This window comes from Chrysochloris asiatica, unplaced genomic scaffold (genome assembly GCF_000296735.1).
Source record: "Chrysochloris asiatica unplaced genomic scaffold, ChrAsi1.0 scaffold00132, whole genome shotgun sequence".
NCBI classification, from domain to species: domain Eukaryota; kingdom Metazoa; phylum Chordata; class Mammalia; order Afrosoricida; family Chrysochloridae; genus Chrysochloris; species Chrysochloris asiatica.
In genome coordinates this window covers 7,519,705-7,541,933 of record NW_006408650.1, presented here as the reverse complement: position 1 = coordinate 7,541,933, position 22,229 = coordinate 7,519,705, and the positions used below count along the sequence as shown (strand labels likewise).

At 44.3% G+C, this 22,229-nt stretch overlaps 1 protein-coding gene across 1 annotated transcript in view; it reads right to left on the bottom strand.

Moving 5' to 3' along the window:
- The window catches only part of HN1 (hematological and neurological expressed 1), a 17,984-nt gene extending 3,576 nt beyond the window's left edge, over positions 1–14,408 (bottom strand). The window contains exons 1-4 of the mRNA XM_006869590.1: positions 14,353–14,408; positions 6,879–7,021; positions 4,833–4,930; positions 3,460–3,478 (exon numbers count right to left, since the gene is read on the bottom strand). Of these exons, the coding sequence (XP_006869652.1) occupies positions 3,460–3,478; positions 4,833–4,930; positions 6,879–7,021; positions 14,353–14,408 (316 nt within the window). The remainder of the gene's footprint in view (positions 1–3,459; positions 3,479–4,832; positions 4,931–6,878; positions 7,022–14,352) is intronic.
- Positions 14,409–22,229: the final 7,821 nt, after the last annotated feature.

The window sequence follows — 22,229 nt, the reverse complement described above, 5'->3', positions numbered from 1 at the left end:
GTGAGACAGGGTTGTATTCTTTCACCATACTTATTCAACCTGTATGCTGAGCAAATAATACGAGAAGCTGGGTTTTATGAAGAAAAACGTGGCATCAGGATTAGATTAACAACTTGCGATATGCAGATGATACAACCTTGCTTGCTGAAAGTGAAGAGGACTTGTGTTTATTGTTATGTATCACTGAGTAGGGACCATGTACAGGGCTTCTAAGGAATAGCTACTGAGTTTGAACCTGGCCTCAGGGTCAGCACTCCAGTACTTATCTCAGAGCACAGAGGGCCGGCGAGTCACACCTCCCACCTGTGAGATTTAAAAAGAGCAGATTATTACGCAGAGAGAAACAAGGACAAATGGGAAAAACAAAGATGGACAAAGAGACCTCCAAGGAAGGACTAGAAAAATGCCAGAGAAACTGTGGTAAGGATTTTCCTTGAGCAAAGCCTTCCCCAAGTCTAGAGCCTGGCCCTGAGGGCAGACTTCCATCCTCCCAAACTGTAAGAGAATGTATTTCTGATCTTAGAAGAAGCAGGTGGGAAGAAATTATTCAGACAATGATTACTAGTTTTTCTTAACTTTCTCAGGGTATTCATGAGTGGCTCATTTGGGGGAGGTGCAATATTTATTTCGTACAGTAACAATAAAATGAGGAGCCCTGGTGGTGCAGTGGTTAAGCACATGGCTGCTGACCAAAAGGTTGGTGGTCTGTGGGAGAAAGACGTGGCGGTCTGCTGTGAAAACACTCTCAGCCTTGGAAACCCCATGGGGCCGTTCTACTGTGTACGACGACATCACTAAGAGTTGAAACTGACTCAACTACCATGGCTTAGACTTTTTGGCCGTTGTTTAACAACAAAATAGTCTTTGTCACAGTCTCAAGAATTAACTAAACCTGTCTTGTGGAGCTTTTAGGACTAGAATACACTAGAATAGAATGCACACATAAAAATGTTGAAAGGCAAACAATCTGTTACATAAATATTTACCACACACAAAGAGATGAACATGAACTTGGATGGTTCTGAATAACATGAGTAATATGTAAGTAAATGCTGAAAAAAAATTATGATGTGTAAATTAGACCTCAAGAAGCTAAAAAAGAAACAAACTTAACAGTACAACATGAGAAAAGTGATTTTGCTGATATTTACTGTAAGGAAACGCCACACCTCAGAGAGTTCGTCCTCCCACCCATTAGGAAATCCAGATACAAACTGGACTTAGAATCCCAGGTGCCTGGCGAGCACCCAACTCTGACTGTATGTACGCAGGCGTCACTGGTACAAGCCCTATAAATGCAGGTTCCTCAAGTTAACAGCTCTTGAATCCTTCCATTTCTTCAGCCAACCAATTTGAAATAAAGAAGTGATTACGTCACACCACCCACAGCCTTGGCCTTCCTACCCACAGACACAGTGATTTCCTTAAATACAGTTTGTATCCCCCCCACCCCAAAATGTGTTGTAAATCCTAAAGCCTAAATCTGTGGTACACGCGGAGTCCTGGTGTGACACTGTAGGTAGGGTAAGCACTGGACCACATGGGTGGTTTGAACCCCAAGGTTAGTGGTTCAAAACTTACCAGCCACTCCCACTCCTAAGAAACCCTACATGGGGTTGCTGAGTCGGAACCAACTCAGTGGCATTTAACAACAACAAAAATGTAAGAAAATAACAAGATGTCTGTTCTAGCCATCCACTTACTGGTATTTAAATTAGAACATTATGGATAAGCAGTAACTGCCTCCCAATTCATCCCCAGCGGTACCATTCACTACAATTAGCTGCGTGCACTTTTCTTGTCCCTTTTTTGGGGGCACCTTTATATTGCATGGGCTCATGCCAGACACTAATGAAAAGAGAGTTTAGTTCATTGCTGGTGTTGACAGAATCCCCCCACCAAAGGAGCTCAACTCATGAAGAGCCCCAAGTGTCGAATCTGAACGGAGCCTACATGGAGTCCACGAGACCTCATGTCTTTCTACCTAAGTAGCCATCGGGCTTTTTCAGCAGCCATCGGGCAGGCACCACCGCATACTATCTCCAGGGTTCCCAAGTTCCAAGTATGTCCACTGGCCACAATTAATGAGTGAAGATTGGGCAGCTGGTTCTTGTTAACTCGGGTTCGGCCCTGCACGTATTTCAGAATACAAAAAGCCCACGAGATTTTACCTCAAGATCAGTCTTTTTAAGTGGAACAAATTGGACACAAACAGTAATCAATCTGTAGTTGAGGGAAAGACTTGTCCTCTTGGGGAAGAGCCCAGGCAGGGCTCACAAAGGGTTGGAAGTCTTTCCTTTCCGCCTTCTGCCCTTCATCAAGAAACACACAAGAGGGAAGTAGAGGCACATGGCTCATGGTGAAGATTGGTTCAGGCATGCCCGGGTGGCTGGGCTCTGGGAGTCAGGTGCATGGTGCGTAGACTTTTCCGGAGAGCTGGGAGGCGGGTAGGGTTAAGTGGAGTCCTCCAAGGCAATGTCTTATCCACCTTTGCATCCCCAATCCCAGAAAGTGCCCGACTAACAGCAACCCTGTATAGGGTTTCTGAGGACTGTCTGGTGGGTTCGAACCTTTGACCTCACGGTTAGCAGTCCTATGATGCCACACCAGGACTCTGCTGAAAAAGCGAGTCTGAATGATTTTTAAAAAGATCTTTCGGTGGTTGACTTGCTGCTGGCAAGCCTGCCTGATATCAAATTAAATATATCTACAGTTCCCTTCCATAGCCAGCTCTCTAGCCACGATCTAGAAAATAACAATAAAAGACTCAGAGGCTCAGCGTAGGTAATAAGGAAGCTGCTGTGCCTGCCTTCTGGAAGAAGCTGAGGGTCTTCTGACGCTGCGCTTGTCCTAATTGTTACTGCCCACACCGTAACCAGCTCATTGTACTTACCAGTAACTCCCCGGCACTTGTAAATACTTCAAAGACGCAAATAATTAAATGATTACAGCTCATTCCCATCATAGAACTGGGAACATGGATGCTCTCTGACAGCTTACATTGGCCCTCATCATTTACAAGGTCCCCAGGTAACCCGTGTCTTGCTGAATAAGCATCTCAGCATGAAAACACGCTGTACATGAAATGTTATGAGCTGAGCTCAATATGCCAGAACCGCTTCACTAAAAAGTGCTCATTAACCCTAACAACTAGATAGATGTACGCGTAATTTAAGATGATCCTCCCTCGACTGTTGTCTTGAACTGTGCATGAAAAGAGCTTGGATACAGTCCCCCACCTCCCTCCCTTCTCAAGTGTGTTTCAAGCACAATCTCTGGGCTGATGGAGATGAAACGTGGCCACAGTTACCCACTTCCTGACTCTGCGCCTCCTCCCCTCGCCACGCAGGCTACGCTAGCATTCAGGGCAACAGCAGGCATCACATGATTCCCATCAAAGTGCAGGCTTGTTCTGGAACCACTGACAGAGCCAGAAACTCAGTCTTCTGAAGTACTCACCGTGAATATCACCTTCTCCCTAGAAAAGAACATTTAAAAGTTTACTTTAGATTTTAACTCTGCAGTCCCCATATAAAGCAGCAAAACTCGACTTGAAACCAAATCTAGGATTCTATTTTTTAAATACAGACTTTAGTGCATTTCTTTGTTGTTGTCGAGCACAGACACAGCAAAAGCGCACACCACTTCCTGCTGCACACAGACAAGTTAGGAGCACTGATAACATGCTCAACTGTTCTTCTTTCTGAACAGTTCCTCCCTTGTTAACCATAAACCTATCTAATCTGTGCCCTCTCTGATCCCAGAGACACAGATCTTGAAAGACCCCAAGGCTCAAAGCAGACATTCTTTACTACTTATGCCAAACTACTGTTGGGTTTGGTTTTAAAAAGATTTCAAGGGCTAATTTGGGTTTAAGGTTTACAGATGCTCTTAGGGTAACAGTTTGGGGGACTGGAATTTCATTTAGATACGACCAAAGGCAGGGAGGGGATCAGGTCACCTTTATAAAAGTAACCTTTATTCAACTTGGGACAATCCTATATAAAAACTCTCCATGGTCAATGGCCCCAGTGCCACTGACACACTGGAACACCTCGGCACCTACCAATGAGCACTTCAGAGGGTCTTCCTTCTATCGGAATGGGAGACTGATAGATCCAGACCATATGTCTCTCTCCCTTCTCCTCACGGAGCTGTTACAGAAGCCGGTTGTTGTTGGTATGTGCCGTGGAGTCGGTTCCGACTCATAGCGACCCTGTACAGGGTCTCCGAGGTTGCAAATCTTTACGGGAGTAGAAAGCCTCATCTTTCTCCCGCGGAGCAGCTGGTAGTTTCAAACTACTGACCTTGCGGTTCGCAACCTGATTCGTAACCACTATACTACCAGAGCTCCTTGTTACAGGAGCCGTAGCAGTCCCTAAGTCCCCTTTCCATCCTCTGTCCCCCACTGAGAATGTTGCTGCCTCGAGCTCTGTGGTGCCAAGTCAGGACGCTACCCTGGGGCTTCTGGGCAATGCCAAGTCAGGGCGGCAGCCTGCTAGGGCAGCTCCTCGGAACCCGGGAGATAGTCCTGAACTCAGAAATGCTACCTGGTGGGGTACTGCAGGATAAGCACTGGAGTGCTGACCTCAGGCTGGCGGTTCAAACCCACCAGCCACTCCTTGGAAACCCTTACGCATGGCACTTCACAACAACAACATGTAACCACACCGGAAGGAAGTGTCACATAGAACTGTCTTTGTCAATTTCCCATCAGCCTCTACATGGAATTCCGGTGACAGGATTGAAACTCTCAGCAAAACAGGAACATTTCGTTTCTGAAATGTATTCATGTGAAGTCTTTCTTTTTCCTCATGTTATGTGGTACTGACCTTCAGATCTAAAAAGTCTCCAGAGTTTACTTCAGAAGAGTTCCTTGTCTGGGGCAAAGGTGACTCAGAATCTTCCCTACCTCCACTAGACTTGGCACCTGAAAACCAAAATATACTTTATGGGAAATATAATTGGGGAAAAAAAAGCAAAAACAGATAACACTTTAGTAATTAACATTATACATAGGTCTCATATTAGGAACTGACAGAATTAAGGAGGTTAAGCCTATTTCTTCAAAGTGATGTCTAGGTAACATTTCTGACTCTGAGATGTTGGAGTTCTGCCGTGGCGCTATGGGTTAATGTGCTAGACTGCAAAGTCAGTTTGAACTGGAAGGTCGGTGTTTCAGGCTCACCAGCAGCTTCTCAGAAACCCTCTACAGGATCACTATGGGTCAGAACCAGAACCGGCTGATGGCAACACAACACCAATAACAACTGAAATGTTAATCAGGTGTGGTGCTATAGGGATTAGCACGGAACTGCAAACAAGGTGGGTAGTTCAAACCCATTGGCTGCACCTTGGAAACCCTCTACAGGGTCACTATGAGTCAGAATCAACTGAATGGAACTTACGAGATTTCAATAAACGTCAGTCGATTTCTATTAAAAATGTTCTATCCCATATATCAAAATCAAACCCCCTGCCACCCAGTTTTCTTGGCAGAAACAGATCCCCAGGCCGGCCTTCTTCAATACTGCTGGGTGAGTTCAAACTGCCAACCTTTAGGCTACTTCTGGTACATACTGCTGTTGAGTGCCATACAGTTGGTTCTGATTCATAGTGAGCGGTTAGCAGTCCAGCGCTTACCCTACAGACAGTGTCACACCAGGACTCCCATTAGGTTAATAGTGGACCACAAACCCTTTGTGCCACCCACGGACCTAGAAAGAATTCTACACAGGAGCTAACCAAATCTGAGTTGAACCATAGGTCTAATCCATCACACACTCTCAGTCTTTCCCTCTGAGGATAAAATTGAACTGCTATTTCATTACCACTAAGTGTGGTGGTGGTGGTATGCCGTGAAGTCGGTTCTGACTCATAGCAAATCTGCGTAAGGTTTCTGAGGCTGTAAATCTTTACGGAATGGTTTCAAACTGCTGATCTTGAGGTTGGCAGCTCAACTTGTAACCACTACGCTACCAGAGAGCTAAGTGTGCCATAGTGAATTTGTCTCTTCGAGCCACATTCTTTGTAAACTTCCACCAAACAACATTTTCCTGATGGGTCTGAGTAAGATAAGGCAGCAGAAGATACTGATAGGATGATATGATGGTTCAGTTGTGAATGACTGTTAATAGCCCACTGTGATTGTAAAAACTTGGAATTCTTAACATGGGTATTAAATGAGCCATCTCAGAAACAGGAGAGGGAAGCTCAGTATCATTGACGAGGAAGAGCCAGGAGAGGAGCATGTCCTTTGGACTCAGAGAGCCCTGCACATTGAACCGCCCTGACCCAGGGTTAGAAAACTGTGACACCAGATGAGCAGCAGCAAAACGAAGAACCAGAGCATGAGAGCGAGCAGTGGGCTTCCAGCCCAGGAAACAAATAAAGTTGAGTGACTCTGGGCAGAAGGCTTGTTTGCCGAGTGGGCTGCCTCCAAAAACCAGAAGAGCTAGGTTTGCTGACCCATGGAGTTAGAGCCAAATACCTTCAGGCTGAGGCTTACTGGAGTGTCCTGTGGGCATTTTTATCAGTAATCCTAAAAAAGCTTTGGCACATTGGCCAGGCAGAAAGAGGCCTGCCTGTGGGCACAGCTGAGGAGAGGCTGTTCTGACAGGAACAATGGTTCCCTGAGCATTTCTGATCCTGCACTGAAACCTGGTCACTTCCTTCATCAACCCCATTAACTATGAGTATGGTGTCTATAGAGTTCTGTGTGGTGACTGCAATGCATTCTGGAACCTGGCTTGAGTAGAGGGTGGTGGGAGGAAGGTCGGGGTCACATGTGTTGCACTAAGCTAGCAAGAAGCCAGCGAGGTTGTTTAAGATGGGTCCAGCTCCTTGAATGGTGATTGAGTACAGCTACAAACCATTACCTGTAGACTTGGTCCAAGAAGGGGGATTTTCTTCAGATGTCCCAAAGATGTCGGAGGCCATTTTGTTCCTCCTCACAGGTTGTTCTGCTGGTTCATCAAAGCCTAATGAGAAATTGGAGCCACCACCCGGAGGCCGCAAAACCCTAGAAATAACAGCAAACGTCCATCTCAGATGATCAGCCAAACAGTTCTTGATGCAAATATTTTCAAACACTTCCTTCCGTTGCCCTTGTCCAAGCATCCTGCCACCCTTTATACACAGACACACACATACATCACATATAAATGACTAATGGAGAACAAAGGCGTTAACTCCACCACAGTAGAAAGCCAATGCTGGATGTTAACATGCCAAACACTTTACATTTGGGGTGAGACCATCACACAAGGCAGCACCAACAGCCTAAAAGTCACTGTGAGTCCCAGCCTGGGTAGGCTAGTATTTTCAGAAAATGCCAAAGACCTAACTGTTATTGTTGTTATGTGCCATGGAGTCAGTTCCGACTCATAGCCACCCTGTACAGGGTTTCTGAGGCTATAAATCTTTACGGGAGCAGAAAGCCTCATCTTTCTCCCGCGGAACCCCTGGTAGTTTCGAACTGCTGACCTTGAGGTTCGCAGCCCAATTCGTAACCACTACGCTACCAGAGCTCCATAAAGACCTAGTGGACCCTCTCTTATGAGACTGGACAGAGTGGGGCTTGTTTGCAGAGAAGGTTAGAAGCGTGGCTTGTTATTGATTCATTTAAAAATCATTTCTACTTTTATTTTCAGCTCAGTCAAAAGGAGCTGAAGACACAAGTAAAAGTTACCTAGACTAATTTAGGAGTCTAAGGAAGAATAATAAAGTCTCTTCTCTCTGGATATCACCGATAAGCCCTGTTTACACACTTGCACCTCACTCTTCTCACTAATCCACATGAGTGACCAGCCACAGGGGAATGTTAACAGGGAAATCCTCTGACTCCATCTATAGCTGCTTCAACACACGCTGACCGATTGGTTCCTTCCCTGGGAACGCTTCATCACCACTACTGAAAACAAAGAAAAAGGAGATTGTTTTGGAGAAAGATGGTCAAACCACTAAGTCAACTCCTTTGTTGGTTATAGAAGTAGTGTGGTTTCCTATTCTTAAATCAGTCTAAGAAACACTTTTCTAGAAAAGTGTCCATTTTCATCCAAGTTTTTTAAAATAAAGACGTTTATTTGTAAATGCCGCGGATTGTATTGAAGGCTGAACGTTACAAGCATTCCCCAGTTTTGATGTCAGCATTTTCCAAATTGTTTCTATTCTATTTTCTCATTTCCATTACACTTCCTTCTCTGACCCATCCGTTGCTTCCCAAAAACGAAACCCAAAGCCACTGCCATCAAGTCCACTCTGACTCATAGGTTTCTGAAACTGTAAATCTGACAGGAGCAGACAGCCTCGTCTTTCTACCATGGAGAGACCGCCAACCTTGCGGTCAACAGCCCACAATGCCACCAGGGTTCCCATATGTTACTTTACAAGTGTACTTGTACATTTCCAAACAGAGTCCCTTTCTAATTATTGATTGCTAGCTTTTAATTACAATGAGTCTGTCTGACATGAATGTGGCCCAACAGGTGACCAATTTTGTAAATGTTCTATGTGTGCTTGAAAAGAATGTGCATTTTTTAATGTTCTATGTGAGTCCACTATATCATGCCTGCTAAACACTGTTGAAATGTCCTTTATAACGCTTACTAGAGAATCAGTTAACTTTCAGGATAATGGGAGACTTGTCAAGATCAGGAGTCCTTTCTCAAAGGGACTAGCCCCTGGAGTCTTACAACAGTAGGGAGATTGTTAGGCCAGCTGCTACCATTATAATTACACGAGCAAACAGAGGGGGCATCAAAGTGTCTGGAAAAATAGAATGAGATAATGACATTTTTCCAGGGACTTCTGGAAGCCCCCTGATTCCCCCCCCCCCTCACTTCATTTATCAAAATGTGCTCCAGTTAGGCTCAATATTTCTATCTAAAAACGATGTAAAAAATCTGGAAGTATGACTATCATCCTAATCTTAGAGAAAAGGACTTTCTGAGCACAAGAGAAAGCCAGAAACCATGCAGAGACAGATAAAACATGACAGATTACAAGTAACATTTGACAAAGGATAATGTCATTAATATACAAAAAGCTCTTAAAAGTAAGCAGGCAGTTTAGAAATATGGATGGTCTATACACGTGGTCTATAAAAACTTAACCTTACTATAGTAAGTGCAATTTAAAATAAAGGGATAACATTTTTTACTTATTAGATTAGATTGGCCAAGATGACAAAAACTGCCAGCAGTCCCCAGGATTAGTGAAAGTGTATGATTATAAATTTATACCAACTTTCTAAAGGCATTTGTTTGTTGGTATAAACACTTAATAGTATATCAATTAAGTGTTTAGGTTTGCCTTCTATCTGAACCAGCATTTATTTCTATGTCCGGAAATTTTTTCTAAGGAGGCAGTTGAATATACACAGGGATATTCCTTATAAAGATGCTAATCTGGAAAATACTGGAAATGCCCGCAATATCTATCAGTTGGAGACTGATTATCAAAGTACGTTTATAGAATAAAAAGCTATATATAGTACGGTGAGATGTATCTTTACTCATGGATGTGAAAAGTTGCCCAAAATATACTGAATCAAAACCAAAATGCTATTTAGTCCAACTATCTATGTAAAGAAGGAGCTCTGGTAGCGTAGTGGTTACAAACTGGTCTGCGAACTGCAAGGTCAGCAGTTCGAAACTACCAGCTGTTCCATGGGAGAAAGATGAGGCCTTCTGCTCCAGTAAAGATTTACAGCCTCAGAAACCCTGTATAGGGTCACTATGAGTCAGAACTAACTCCACGGTATACATAACCACCACCACCATCTATGTAAAGATTTACAGCCTCGCAAACCCTATGAGTTGGAACACAACAACCTCTGTTATAACACTATATGCATAGAAATCCACGTACTAGCTGGGTGACCTTCCTGTTGTGTAAGTGCCCTCAAGTCAGTTCTGACTCATAGAAGGCTGGATAGTGTTTCTTAGGAGAGACTGGTGGGTGTGAACCGCTGACCTTGCAGTTAGTAGTCCAGTGCTTATCCTCCAGTGCCACACCATGACTCCTTAACCTCCCTAAGCCTCAGCTTTTTCTTCTGTAAAATGGAGATGATGGTACCTGCTTCATAAAACTATCCCAAAGATGAAACCATATATACTGTACTTAGCTCAGTAACTGGAGCCGGCTAGTATGCAAATTATAACAAGACATTTACCAGCGGGCTCTCACAGAGGGGATTTTTAATGTCTTTTTTATACTTCATAGTTTTTATAGTACAATTAATCTTGTATATTCTAAAGACAGCTTCTGGATTTTAGCCTTCTTGACAGTTTCTTTTCTTTTGACCATACCTACTTTTTTTCCTGGTGTGGCGCTGTGGGTTAATGCGCCAGACTGCAAAGCCCTTTAAACTGCAAGGTTTGTGGTTCAAGCTCACCAGCTGCTCCTTGGAAACCCTACACAGGGTCGCTATGGGTTGGAACTGACTCAACAGCACTTAACTTTTTCCTACTTTCCATTATAGAACACTTCATGTGTGGCTCCACACTGGATCTCCAGATAGAAACCCAGCTGCCTGGGTGGAGGTCTCACATTCTACGTACCCTAGGGATCCAAGATTCACACTTCCCGATCCTGTTCACAGTCCCTTTCCTGGACCAGTGCTGTCTGGCAATTAAACCTAAGCAGGAACCAAAGGAAATCTGACTAAGTTTACCTCCTTCCTATCAGCATGGCTGCCTATCTGATCTAGTTTCTTCCATCTTCTTGGCCCATCTGGTCAGACCACTTTCTTCACTGCTGAATGAACGAACAGGTCTTGTTGAGTCCCACTTCTGGCTCTTTCCTCACTTATTTTCTCTTCCCTGAGAACACTGCTCTATCAGCGATTTTTCAAAACTCAGCCCAACCTTGAAGACTTGTCGCTCACGCCCAGCCTCTTGCAGGAAGAGGTGCCTTCAGTGTAGACCAGAGTTGAAAGGGAATTGGCCAACCTTTCATCAGGGGTCAGAAACGCTCTCTAAGGGACAGATAGTAAGTACTGTCGAGTAGGTTCCGACTCCTAGTGACTCTGTTATAGGGTGTTTCCAAAGGAGCAGCTGAAAAGGAATATGCATGCTGTGCTCCAATACAATTATATTTTATAGACAATGACATTTGACCCTCATGTCATTTTCATGGGTCATGGAATATTCTTTTGATGTGTTTTTCCAAGCATTTATAAATGTAAAAATCACTTGGAGCTCACGGGTTCTACACAAGCAAGCACAGGCTAGGTTCAGTCCATGGGAAACAGTTTAAGGAGCCCTGCTGTCTACATCCACAGCCCTTTCCTAGGAGAGAATTCAGGTCCTGAGCAGCTCCAAGGGCAATGACCAACATTCAACTGATGGAGCCGGAGCCACACCTCAAATCCTCAACATTATTAAGTGTTGTCAAGTGGGTTCTGACTCACAGCAACCCTGTATAGGGTTCCCGAGACGTGGCTGTTAGGTTTGAACTGCCGACCTTGTGGTTCAAACCAACGTTGCAGTCGCGCGCTTATCCTACAGCACCACACCAGGACTCCTGTGTCTGTCCATAGTAAAATTCAATTTTCAATTTCCAAGAAAAATGTTCTATTTCCCCTAGGAGGGAGGCTATTGGATTGCTTTATAACATGTACAACACTTACATCCTCAGCCACTAGTTTATTAAGATTGCAAATATCAAATATCCACTTAAACCAAATTCATTACACTAATTAAGACAAATGTGGTCAGGTATACATTTTATAAAGATAATAATTTTAGGGTGGCAGAAATCACAGTTGCAGGTATGTTATTAAATTTTTAAAAGGTTTTCTTGGTCAAAGCCTGAAGCAACTAGGTTGATGAGTTGTTTTCCTGTTTTTGTATTAAACAGTTACACCCCAAAATTAGCAAAGATACTTGAAACGCTGTCATCATATTTAATTTGTTTCACTCCCTGAAGATCAGAATTACTTTCTTTATTGTTCATAGTAAAAACTCCATGCTTTTAATCAGCTGAAATTGTTCAGAGCCCTAATGGCTGTAAAATGTGTTTGGCCTTTAAAAAAAAGAAAAAGAAAAGATACTAAATTAAAACCCAAATACCAGTTGAAAAGCAACTCAGAGCTCTGACCAGGGCAACTTTTTAAGGTCTACATCTATCTTGGAACAGCAGGTACTACCTATATACAATGACGTCAGTGTTGTAGAAACCATTTGTAAGGACGAGACATCCCCAAACAAAGGATTTGGATCCTCAGACAGAAATGATTTCAATCTTATTTTTAAAGATCCTGCTAGTCTTTCTGAACAACACAGATCATAACAAAATCAAAATCACATACTTCAGACTTAACCAAAATGTGCCCCTGTATTCTGGATCTCAATCAAAAAAAAAAAACCATTTTGATCTTCCGTCGCTCTTGAAAAAAACCCAAAGTTCCCATGTGATTTTTGCAACTCATTCCCTCCCAGCTCAAATTTATAAAATGCTTCTGGAGCCAGCAGAATAACTGGAGAAAGGAAGTTGAGGAGAAGCTGGAGAGATTCTAGAAGAAAAGGGTGGGAAACAAATGCCGGTCCCCAGATCACACTGTTGGAGACAAATGATAACAAAAGGCAAACGAAAACATTCATCCTGCAGAACCAGAAGTCATTTCAAATGCACATGGCAATGGCAAGAAAACTGAGGCAGACTATGACCTGGTTGCTGACATTCTTGATGTAACTAGCACTAACATGAACTCAACCCCAAAGGCTGTTACAATCCCAGATTACATGTCCTCCTTCCAACAGCTGGTGTCTACCCAGCAGAAAGTTGACCTCACAGCACAAAATGACAAGCCATGATTCAATGTGTCCCCATATCCTCTGCAGAAAAGTCTCTCGTTGGAAGGATGACAACAGAAGAGGCAAGGCCTGATACTCTTGTTAGATCTTTACTACTTAAGTTCCTCATCTTCCCAGGACCCACTAATCTAGTTCTTTGTGTTTTGTTTAAATCTTATCCACCTAGTTCTAAAATTGCAAAATGTTAAGAAAGGAGTTGAAAAGGACATGCTTTATCCTCACACTCCTCCGTGGAGGTTTCTTTTTGTTCCCAAGTTCTCCAACCTCTGTGAGATACTGCTCTTTTCAATGTGTTTTTCTTACGCCCCACAAAATGGCTCCCTTTGTGCCACTTGCCCAGGACTCCAAGGCTAGCCACATCAGCCCCCAGGTCGTCAGCAGTGGCCAATAGTGTCTAGAAAAAAAAGTGGACTCTAATGTGCCTTGAAGCCTTGAGCAGAATCCCAGATATGCCTATAACCCACTTCAAAGAGCAGAAGGCCAACAGCAGGGACAATGTGGACACCTTCCATACAACCAAGAACCTACTCACAACTCAGACAAGGGCTGGGGCAAGGGTTCCGATCTGAACCCTGTGTCCAGGGCCCCTCTCCCTAAAATACAGTGGGGAGAGAGGCAATCAGGGCCCAGACTTCCCAGGTGGAGACTCTACGGAAGAGACAATGGACGTCTCCGGCCCCGCCCAAGAACAGGAAACCTCCTCCCGCCCGGGAACCGCGGCCTGGGAGGGACTCGTAGCAAACGTCAACCCGGTAAACGAAAAAGGTGGGCTGCAGAACCTTAGGTCCAAAGGTTTGAGCGCAGAAAAGCCCCTCGACCTGGGGATGAGCGGCTAGGGGGCTAGAGCGGGGGTCTTTCCTTTGTTACACGAGGGGAGGCACTTGGAAGAGGGCCGGGCGGGTTGGGTCCAAGACGAGTGGGAGGGGACAGGGGGTCGCGGTGACCAGCCCCGCCCGATCTTAAATGCCACCTGCCGGGCAGGCGAGGGACGGGGTGGGGGAGCGGCGCGGGTGGGCACCCGCCGGCCTCTCTGGATCCGAAGGGGCTCGATCGCCGCGCCCCTGCGCGTTGTCAGCCACATGTCCCCGGTCGGAGGAGCGCGTGGCCCGGGGGTGGGACAATGGAGCCTGGCCAAGGCGCTCCGGAGGCTCCCGAGCACCCGGGTGGGCTGGGGAGAGTTGGACCACCGCCCGGGTCGGGCCAGCCTCTGCAGAGGCGGGGAAGTGCTCGGCACGCTCCTGAGCACGAGCACCCACCCTGAAGCCGCGGCGGTGGGAATGGGGCGATGGGTCCCGGGTAGGAATGAATAGGGAGAATCGGGGACCGGGGCGGGGCTGGCGCAACCAGCTTGCCAAGCAACACAAAGACGGTGCTGGCCGCCGAGTGCCCGCCGCCCACCGGGCGGGAGCGCGGCGCGCCGGGCACGTTACCACCAACGACTGGCTGCCCGGGCCCCGCGCAGCTCCACCGGGCAGCAACCCTCCCAGCCCCTCAAGCGGCGCGGCTCGGCTCGGGCGTGGCCCCGTCGCCTCACCGAGAGCTGTTCCTGCTGTTGGGGTCGACGCCCTTGAAGGTGGTTGTGGTGGTCATGGTGCCGAGAAGTGTGTTGGGCCGGTACGAGGAGACGCTGAGAGGGTCGGGCCGAGAGGGGCAGAGCAGCTCTACAACCCACAGCCGGCGACCGCTGCAGGAGCCTCCGCCACCGCCAGCCGCCCGGCCGTCCTACTTATACACCCTATGGGGCCCCGCCCTCGTCCCGCCAGCATTGGGCAATTCAAATAGTTCTCTTGCTTTCTATTGGTTCTCTCAAGTGTCAACTACGGTGTAGCGTCACGAGAGGTTCCACTCGGCCACTGCTCAGCCTCAGCCCGCCCTCTTCCTAGACAGGGAAGTTCTCCCCCTCCCCCACTTCAAAATCTAGCTGATGATTGGACCAAGGATGAACATGCCCCACGCGCTGTGCAAGTTGTACTCGCTGTCACCTAAAAAAAGTTACCTGAGAGAGCAGAAGCTCGCTCCGGGGGAGTTGGAAGCAGCAAGTCAAGGACAGTGTTGTGGCTTTTACCATTCACTTCTTTGCCTTACTCTTAGTGCGATGGATAGATTGGAAATCTGACAATCCCAAAGCCGCAGTATTATGAGTCAGTTACAGAAAGCATGTCAAGATGTTCCTGAGTCCTTTTAAAGCGACTAGAAATTCCTTACATTTTAAAGTTACCATTTAGCTGTAATGACTGATGCGTGCACTGGACCAAAATGACAGTCGTTCCAATTTGAGAGCCTGTTCTAAAGCTGATGAATGGCAGGCAGGCGGGCGGCAGGGAACTTGCTAGACAAGGCCCTGGCCTCTGCAGCTGTTTAGACCCCTTAAGTCATGATTCCCCCACCTGTCTGGGTAAATCTATCCCTGAAACAAATGCAGACACATTTGGAAGACTCAAGAATGACGGTTTAGGTATTGGCCAAACCAGAGGAGGCAGTTGGGTAACCCCTTCTCATATTATGAATTTTTCCTGCACACAGATCTCTTACCCAGTCTCAGCGTTTCCATAAAGCCTGAACATTCCTCGCTTCAGGCAGAAGGAGAATACAAGTGTGTATTCTCAGCAGTCTTGGTTAACCACCTTCTCTGGGCTTCATGAAAAGTCAGTCTTAACGAGTGGCAGGGATCATTCATTTATTGTGCCTGTCACAACAACATGAAGCACACCACTTGTTTAGGTTAGAATCTTCCCTGTCCTGAAAATTGAGCCGAATTTCCCAAAAACTTCCCAGACTCTCACACACCCATTTCAGACCAATCAAGCCCAGAGACGTGCCCTTCTCAGAAATCATATAATTATGGAGAAGGAGACTGCAGAAGATGATGGTTGTTGGGTCAAGCTCTCATGAGAAACTTGGATGTGATTCTCGACTCTTACTCTTTCAGAGTCCTGGTGTGTCACTGTAGCATAAGCACTGGACCGGAAAATCAGTTTGAACCCCAAGATCGGTGATTCAAACCCACCAGTCACTCACTATGGTTCAGAACTGACTTCGTGGCACTTAACAACAACAACAAATTTCATTTGTAAAATAGTGTCATGAGGATTACATGAAATAAAAGATATAAGGATAAGGTGCTTGGCACAGTGTTCAATGTATTTCAAACTATCAACCTGATAACCATTTTGTTAGCAGTCTTCATTTGGAAAGCGATCACATACTTTTTAAGAATCTGGGGGGAAATTTTTATTAAATGAGGGGTTTTTGCTTATTTCCTCCCTGCCCTGTAGTCTAGCAGAGAACAGCTTAGGGTGGCCAACCACACAGCACAGAACTGAAAATCAAAAGACATAGGTTGTGATTCGGCCCTTTCCTAATGTAAGACAGTTAAGTCATTTAAGCCCTTGAGCCTCAGAGTCCTCATTTATAAAGCCGGGTACCAGCACCTGTTCTGAGTTGTTGCGAGGGTTGGAATGAGATGTACGTAAGAATGTTAGAAAACCCACTCTGGATAGTCAAGGGTAAGTCAAAAAGTATTACTACAACATCATAGCAAGCTCTATTAAACAAAAAGATCAAAACGTGAAGCGATTTAGTTGCATACATTTCTGAAGGTGGGGTTTCCTCACTCTGACCCTTCTTGGAAGAACTCTACATTCTTCTATTGACACCACATCAAAACAGCTGTTTTGGCATCTTCGAAGATCTCAAATTGTTCTCTTGGGTTTGGGGGACAAAAAGAAGTCTGAAGGAGTGTAGGGTGCATGGGGTAAGACGTCACAATGAAACTCTCATAGGACGGCCCTCAAAGAAGGAACAGGTGCACTGCCGTGATGGAAAAACAAGTCATCGGTGCAACTTTCCTGGCCCTTTTATCACCAATGCATTTTTCTATTTTCTTAAAATTTCTTCTTAATAACACCCCTGTGATGGTCCTGTGTGCTTTGAGAAAATTTATCAAGATTGCCCCTTTGGAATCCAAAATAAATCAATTAAATGACCAGTTACCATAACTTTCAGAGCTAACCTTTCTGTCTTGAATTCATCTTTGAGGCCTTCTCAACTTTCCTTCAAACGTTTGATACATCTAAAAACTTATTTTATGTGAGGCAGTATTCCTATAAACCTGTTGCAAAGTTTCAAGAATTTGGGAAGATGTCCACTTGAGTTTTGGCTAAAATTTTGTTATTAACCTTGACCTCAAAATTGCTTTTTTTTTTTTTATCTTGGCACAAAAAGTTTCCTTTTTTTTAAAGGCACTTTAATGAGACTGTTGTTTAGTACAATGGAGTCGTTTCTCACTCACAGCAATCCTGTATAAGGTTTCTAAGACTCTAAATGTTTATGGGAGTAGAAAGCCTTTTGTTTTTCCCTGGTTAGCCATCCAGTGCTTATCCTACAGTGCAGCTAAGACAAGTGTATTACTGAATTTGTCTGCAGCCATCCACAAATCACAGAGACATATTTAAACATGTTTTGTTTGGAATAAATTCATGCATGCATGAACTAGAACCCTAGTAGCAAGAATTTTTTTCCCACTTATTCTCTTGTATCAAAATCATTTGAGGCACACAAATGAATGTCACCCCACCACAGATCTACTGGATCAGAATTCCTATGCTACAAAGAAATTAATTCTTGGAAAACCTTTCTAATCCAATCTAATCTAGGAATAGATTTGTTGTTGCTAAATGCTGTTGAGTCGGTTGTGACTCACAGTGACCTGGTATGTCATGAATAGATTGTTATTAAGTGCTGTCGAGTCGGTCCTGACTCATAGAGACTCTGTATAGGGTTTCCGAGGAGCGGCTGGTAAGTTGAACCACTGACCTTGTGGTTCAAACCAATCTTTCGATTCAGTGCTTATCCTATATCACCACACCAGGACTCCATGAATAGATTGTTGTTGTTGTTGTGAAGTGCCATTGAGTCAGTTCCGACCCATAGAGACCCTGTAAAGAGTTTCCGAGAAGCAGCTGGTGAACTTGAACCACCGACCTTGCAGTTCAAATGGCTTTGCAGTCTGGCGCATTAACCCACAGCACCACCCCAGGACTCCATGAATAGATTAGTAAACTAATATAAAACAGGATGGTACAAATGGTAAATGCACCCAGTTGCTAACCTAACTGAATAGTTGGAGGTTTGAGTCCACCCAGAGGCACTCTGGAAGAAAGTCCTTCAGATCTACTTCCAGAAAATCAACACTGGACACACATGAGGTCACCATGAATAGAAATAGTCTAGACAGCACCAGTTTTTAATGTAAAGCTAACATTTGAACGAGTCTTTTGCAAAGTAAGTCTGTTTGGCTCGTTCATCATATCTTTCAATCAAATTCTTAGACTATTTGTGGAATAACTAGCCCTCCCATTTACACGTACATGAAGTGTAACAATTCCTACTAAAATCACTGTATTTTTCCTACTGCAAGATAGGGAAGTGGAATAGAGCAAATCTAAAAGATAGAATTCTGCTCTAATAATCTTTGTTCCTAACGATTTACTTGAAAATGGGACGTTAGCAAAATTATTTTTGTCCACAAAACCCAACACAGATTGAGATTAAAAAGTTGCAAAGGGAAGAGGCAATGTTAACATTTGCTTTTAAACTGTGAAAATCCATCATCCTGTTTAAAAAACCAAACCAAACCACTTTTAAGGTTCTATAACGTGCCTTGGAAACCCTGTTCAGGGTCGCTATGGGTCAGAACCAACTTGATGGCACTTAACAACAACAACAACAACAACAACATAACATGTTTGGTGGAATGGAGGGTTGAAGAAAAAGAGGAAGACTCCCAGTGAGATGGACTGGCACAGTGACAGTATTAATGGGCTCAGGCAAGGCAACGATTGTGAGGTTGGTCCAGGACCGGGCGGTGTTTTGTTCTGTTATCATAGGGTCACTATGAGTAGGTACTGACTCGATGGCACCTAACAACAGCAACAATAACAATTGATATAAAATCTAAGAAACTAGAAGACAAACTTTATGACAGGAAATATGGCAATTTTTCAAACATTTATGCAGCAGAATCCAAATACAGAAAATAGATAAAAGCAAAGCCATTATGATTAAAGGTGGGCAGCAGGTCCGACTTCCTGGTCCTCGCCGCCTATCTCCCCCTCCTCTTGCATTTATTTTGAAAACTACTTTCCCATATACATTGTACATTTCATCTTCTAAAATATATGTACGCACTGAATGAGCAGTGAGTTGCCCTCACATTCTTCCTAATTCTTGTGATATATTTCTGGGTCACTGATCAATTTCCCTGCATCTCTCATTGCCATCTCCCTGATATTGTGGTTAGGTGCCATCGAGTCAGTACCGCCTCATAGCGACCTTATGCACAGCAGAACGAAACACTGCCCGGTCCTGGGCCAACCTCACTATGGTTGCCACGCTTGAGCCCACTGATGCTGCCACTTGGCCAGTCCATCTCGCTGGGGGGTCTTCCTCTTTTTCTCTGACCCTCCACCTTACCAAACATGATATCCTTCTCCAGAGACCTGAAGTACAAGAGACGAAGTTCGACCATCCTGGCTTCCAAGGAGCATTTTGGCTGTACTTCTGCCAACACAGATTTGTTTGTTCTTTTGGCAGTCCATGGTACTTTCAATATTCTCCTCCAACTCAAATGCATCAATTCTTCTACAGTCTTCCTTATTCATTGTCCAACTTTCACATGCACATGAAGTTATTGAAAATACCACAGCTAGGATCAGGCACACTCAAACTGACATCTTTGCTCTCGAACAGTTTCAAGAGATCTTAAGCAACAAGTGTATTCAAAGTATTCCTTTGTTTGCTCTCCCCTCCCCCCATCTGTAATTCAATTCCCAAAGCCTAGTTATCAGTTTTCCCAATATTCCTACAAATCCAGTATTCTCAGAATTTCTTCAGAATACAATATATTGTTCTGAAGCAGGTGGCAATAAATCTTTACTATTTAAAGAGACATCAGAAAAGTATTTGAAACCCTAATAACTTTCCTTGCCTATACACAGAAATCGTGTTAGTATTTATATTACTGGATAGCTAAAGAGAGTTCTGGTATGGCACTGTGGGATAATACACTGGACCACAAGGTTGGTTTCAACTGCAAGGTTGACGGTTCAAATTCACCAGCCGCTCCTTGGAAAGTTTATATAGGGGCGCTATGAGTTAGAACTGACTCAATGGCATTTAACAACAACTTAATCATGCAATGTATAATTAAGAATAATCTGGAAAGTATTTACTCAGAGCAGAATAATATGGAACTGACGCGACGGCTCTTTACAACAATTGTGTCTACTAAGGAGGCCTGGTAACTTAGTGGGTTATGCGTTGAGCTGCTAACTGCAAGGTCAACAGTTTGAATCCACCAGCTGCTCTAGGGGAGAAAGATGAGGCTTTCTGCTTTCATATGAAATTGGAAATTTCATTGGAAATCCTATACAGGGTCGCTATGAGTCAGAACCAATTCCACGGCACACAGCAGTAGCACCAACTATGTTTATTAATAACAATTAAACTTTTACCTGGTGTGGCACTGTAGGATAAAGCACTGGGCCACAAGGTTGGTTTGAACCACAAGGTCGACTGTTCAAATTCACCATCTGCTCTTTGGAAACCCTATACAGACATGGTGACTATGAGTCAGAACCGACTCGACAGCACATAACAACAATTATAGTCTTCTCCAAAATATACACTAATTTAGTATCTCTTAAATCCCAAACACCTATTTGGCCCTGCATGTTACCAGTAATGTCTGAATCCTCTGATTTCAATTTGTGCCAACTTATTCCAGAATGCCTGAGCAAACAGACATTCTATGCTGGCTTCACTCTCCCTAGAAAGGGCCCTGGTGGTGCCAAGAGTTAAGCATTGGACAGTAACCACAATGTCGGTAGCTCAAACCTACCAGCCTCTCTCAGGGGAAAGATGAGGCTGTCAGGTCCCATAAAAATGTACAGTCTCAGAAACCCTATGGAGCCATTCTCTGCTTTATAGGGTCGCTGTGAGTCGGAATCAACTTAATGACAGTGGGTTAGATTGGGTTTAGAGTCTATAATCCAGTTTGAACCAGCCTCTCAGATTGGTAGTTTTTTGATATGATTCAGTACACACCTCTTAGGTTAAACCAGATGAAACTGCAGACATTTGATTGCTTTTGACCTATAAGAATGACAATCGCATGTGTTCCACATAGTTTAATACATAATTGTTGCTGTTGTTGTTGTTGTGTGCCGTGGAGTCGGTTCTGACTCATAGTGACCCTGCACCGGGTTTCTGAGGCTGTAAATCTTTATGGAAGCAGAAAGCCTCATCTTTCTCCCGTGGAACGACTGGTAGTTTCAAACTGCCGACCTTCAGGTTAGCAGCCCAATTCGTAACCACTACACTACCAGAGCTCCTTAATACATAATTAGTACATGATATATCTACCCTCTTAACATTTTAAATTCTGTTCTACTTCATATTATTAAAACAAAATGCTGACCATGTGCCACCACTCGTCTGTCAGTTTGTCATACTGTGGTGGCTTGTGAGTTGCTATGACTCTGAAAGCTATGCCACCGGTATTATAAATATCAGCAGCATCACCCATGGTGGACAGGTTTCAGATGAGCTTCCAGATGTAGGCAGATTAGGAAGAAGGAGTGACGAACTACTTCCCAATATTTAGTCACTGAAAACCTTATGAATAGCAGAGAAACACTGTCAGATATAGTGCCGGAAAATGAGCCCCTCAGGTTAGAAGGCACTCAAAATGCGACTGGGGAAGAGCTGCCTCCTCAGAGTAGAGTTGACCCAGATGATGCGAATGGAGTAAAGCCCATGGGAGAAAAGCCCGCGGGACCTTCATTTGCTGATGGGGCACAACTCAAAATGAAGAGAAACAGCTGTAAACATCCATTGAAAATCGGAACATGGAATGTACGAAGTATGAATTAGGAAAATTGGAAGTTGTCAAGAATGAAATGGAACGCATAAACATCTATATCTTAGGCATTAGTGAGCTGAAATGGACTGGTATTGGCCATTTTGAATCTGACAACCACATGGTTTGCTATGCCGGGAATGACAAATTGAAGAGGAATGGTTTTGCATTCATTGTCAAAAAGAACATATCCAGATCAGTCATGAAGTACAACGCTGTCTGTGATAGGATAATAACCATGCACCTAGAGGGAAGCCCAGTTAATACCACTATTATTCAAATTTACACACCAACCACTAAAGCCAGTGAGGATGAGATAGAAGAATTCTACCAACTTCTTCAATCTGAAATTGATCAAACATGCAATCAAGATGTATTGATTATTACTGGTGATTGGAATGCAAAGGTTGGGAGCAAAGAGGAAGGATCAGTAGTTGGAAAATATGGCCTTGGTGATAGAAATGATGCTGGACAATGCATGATAGAATTCT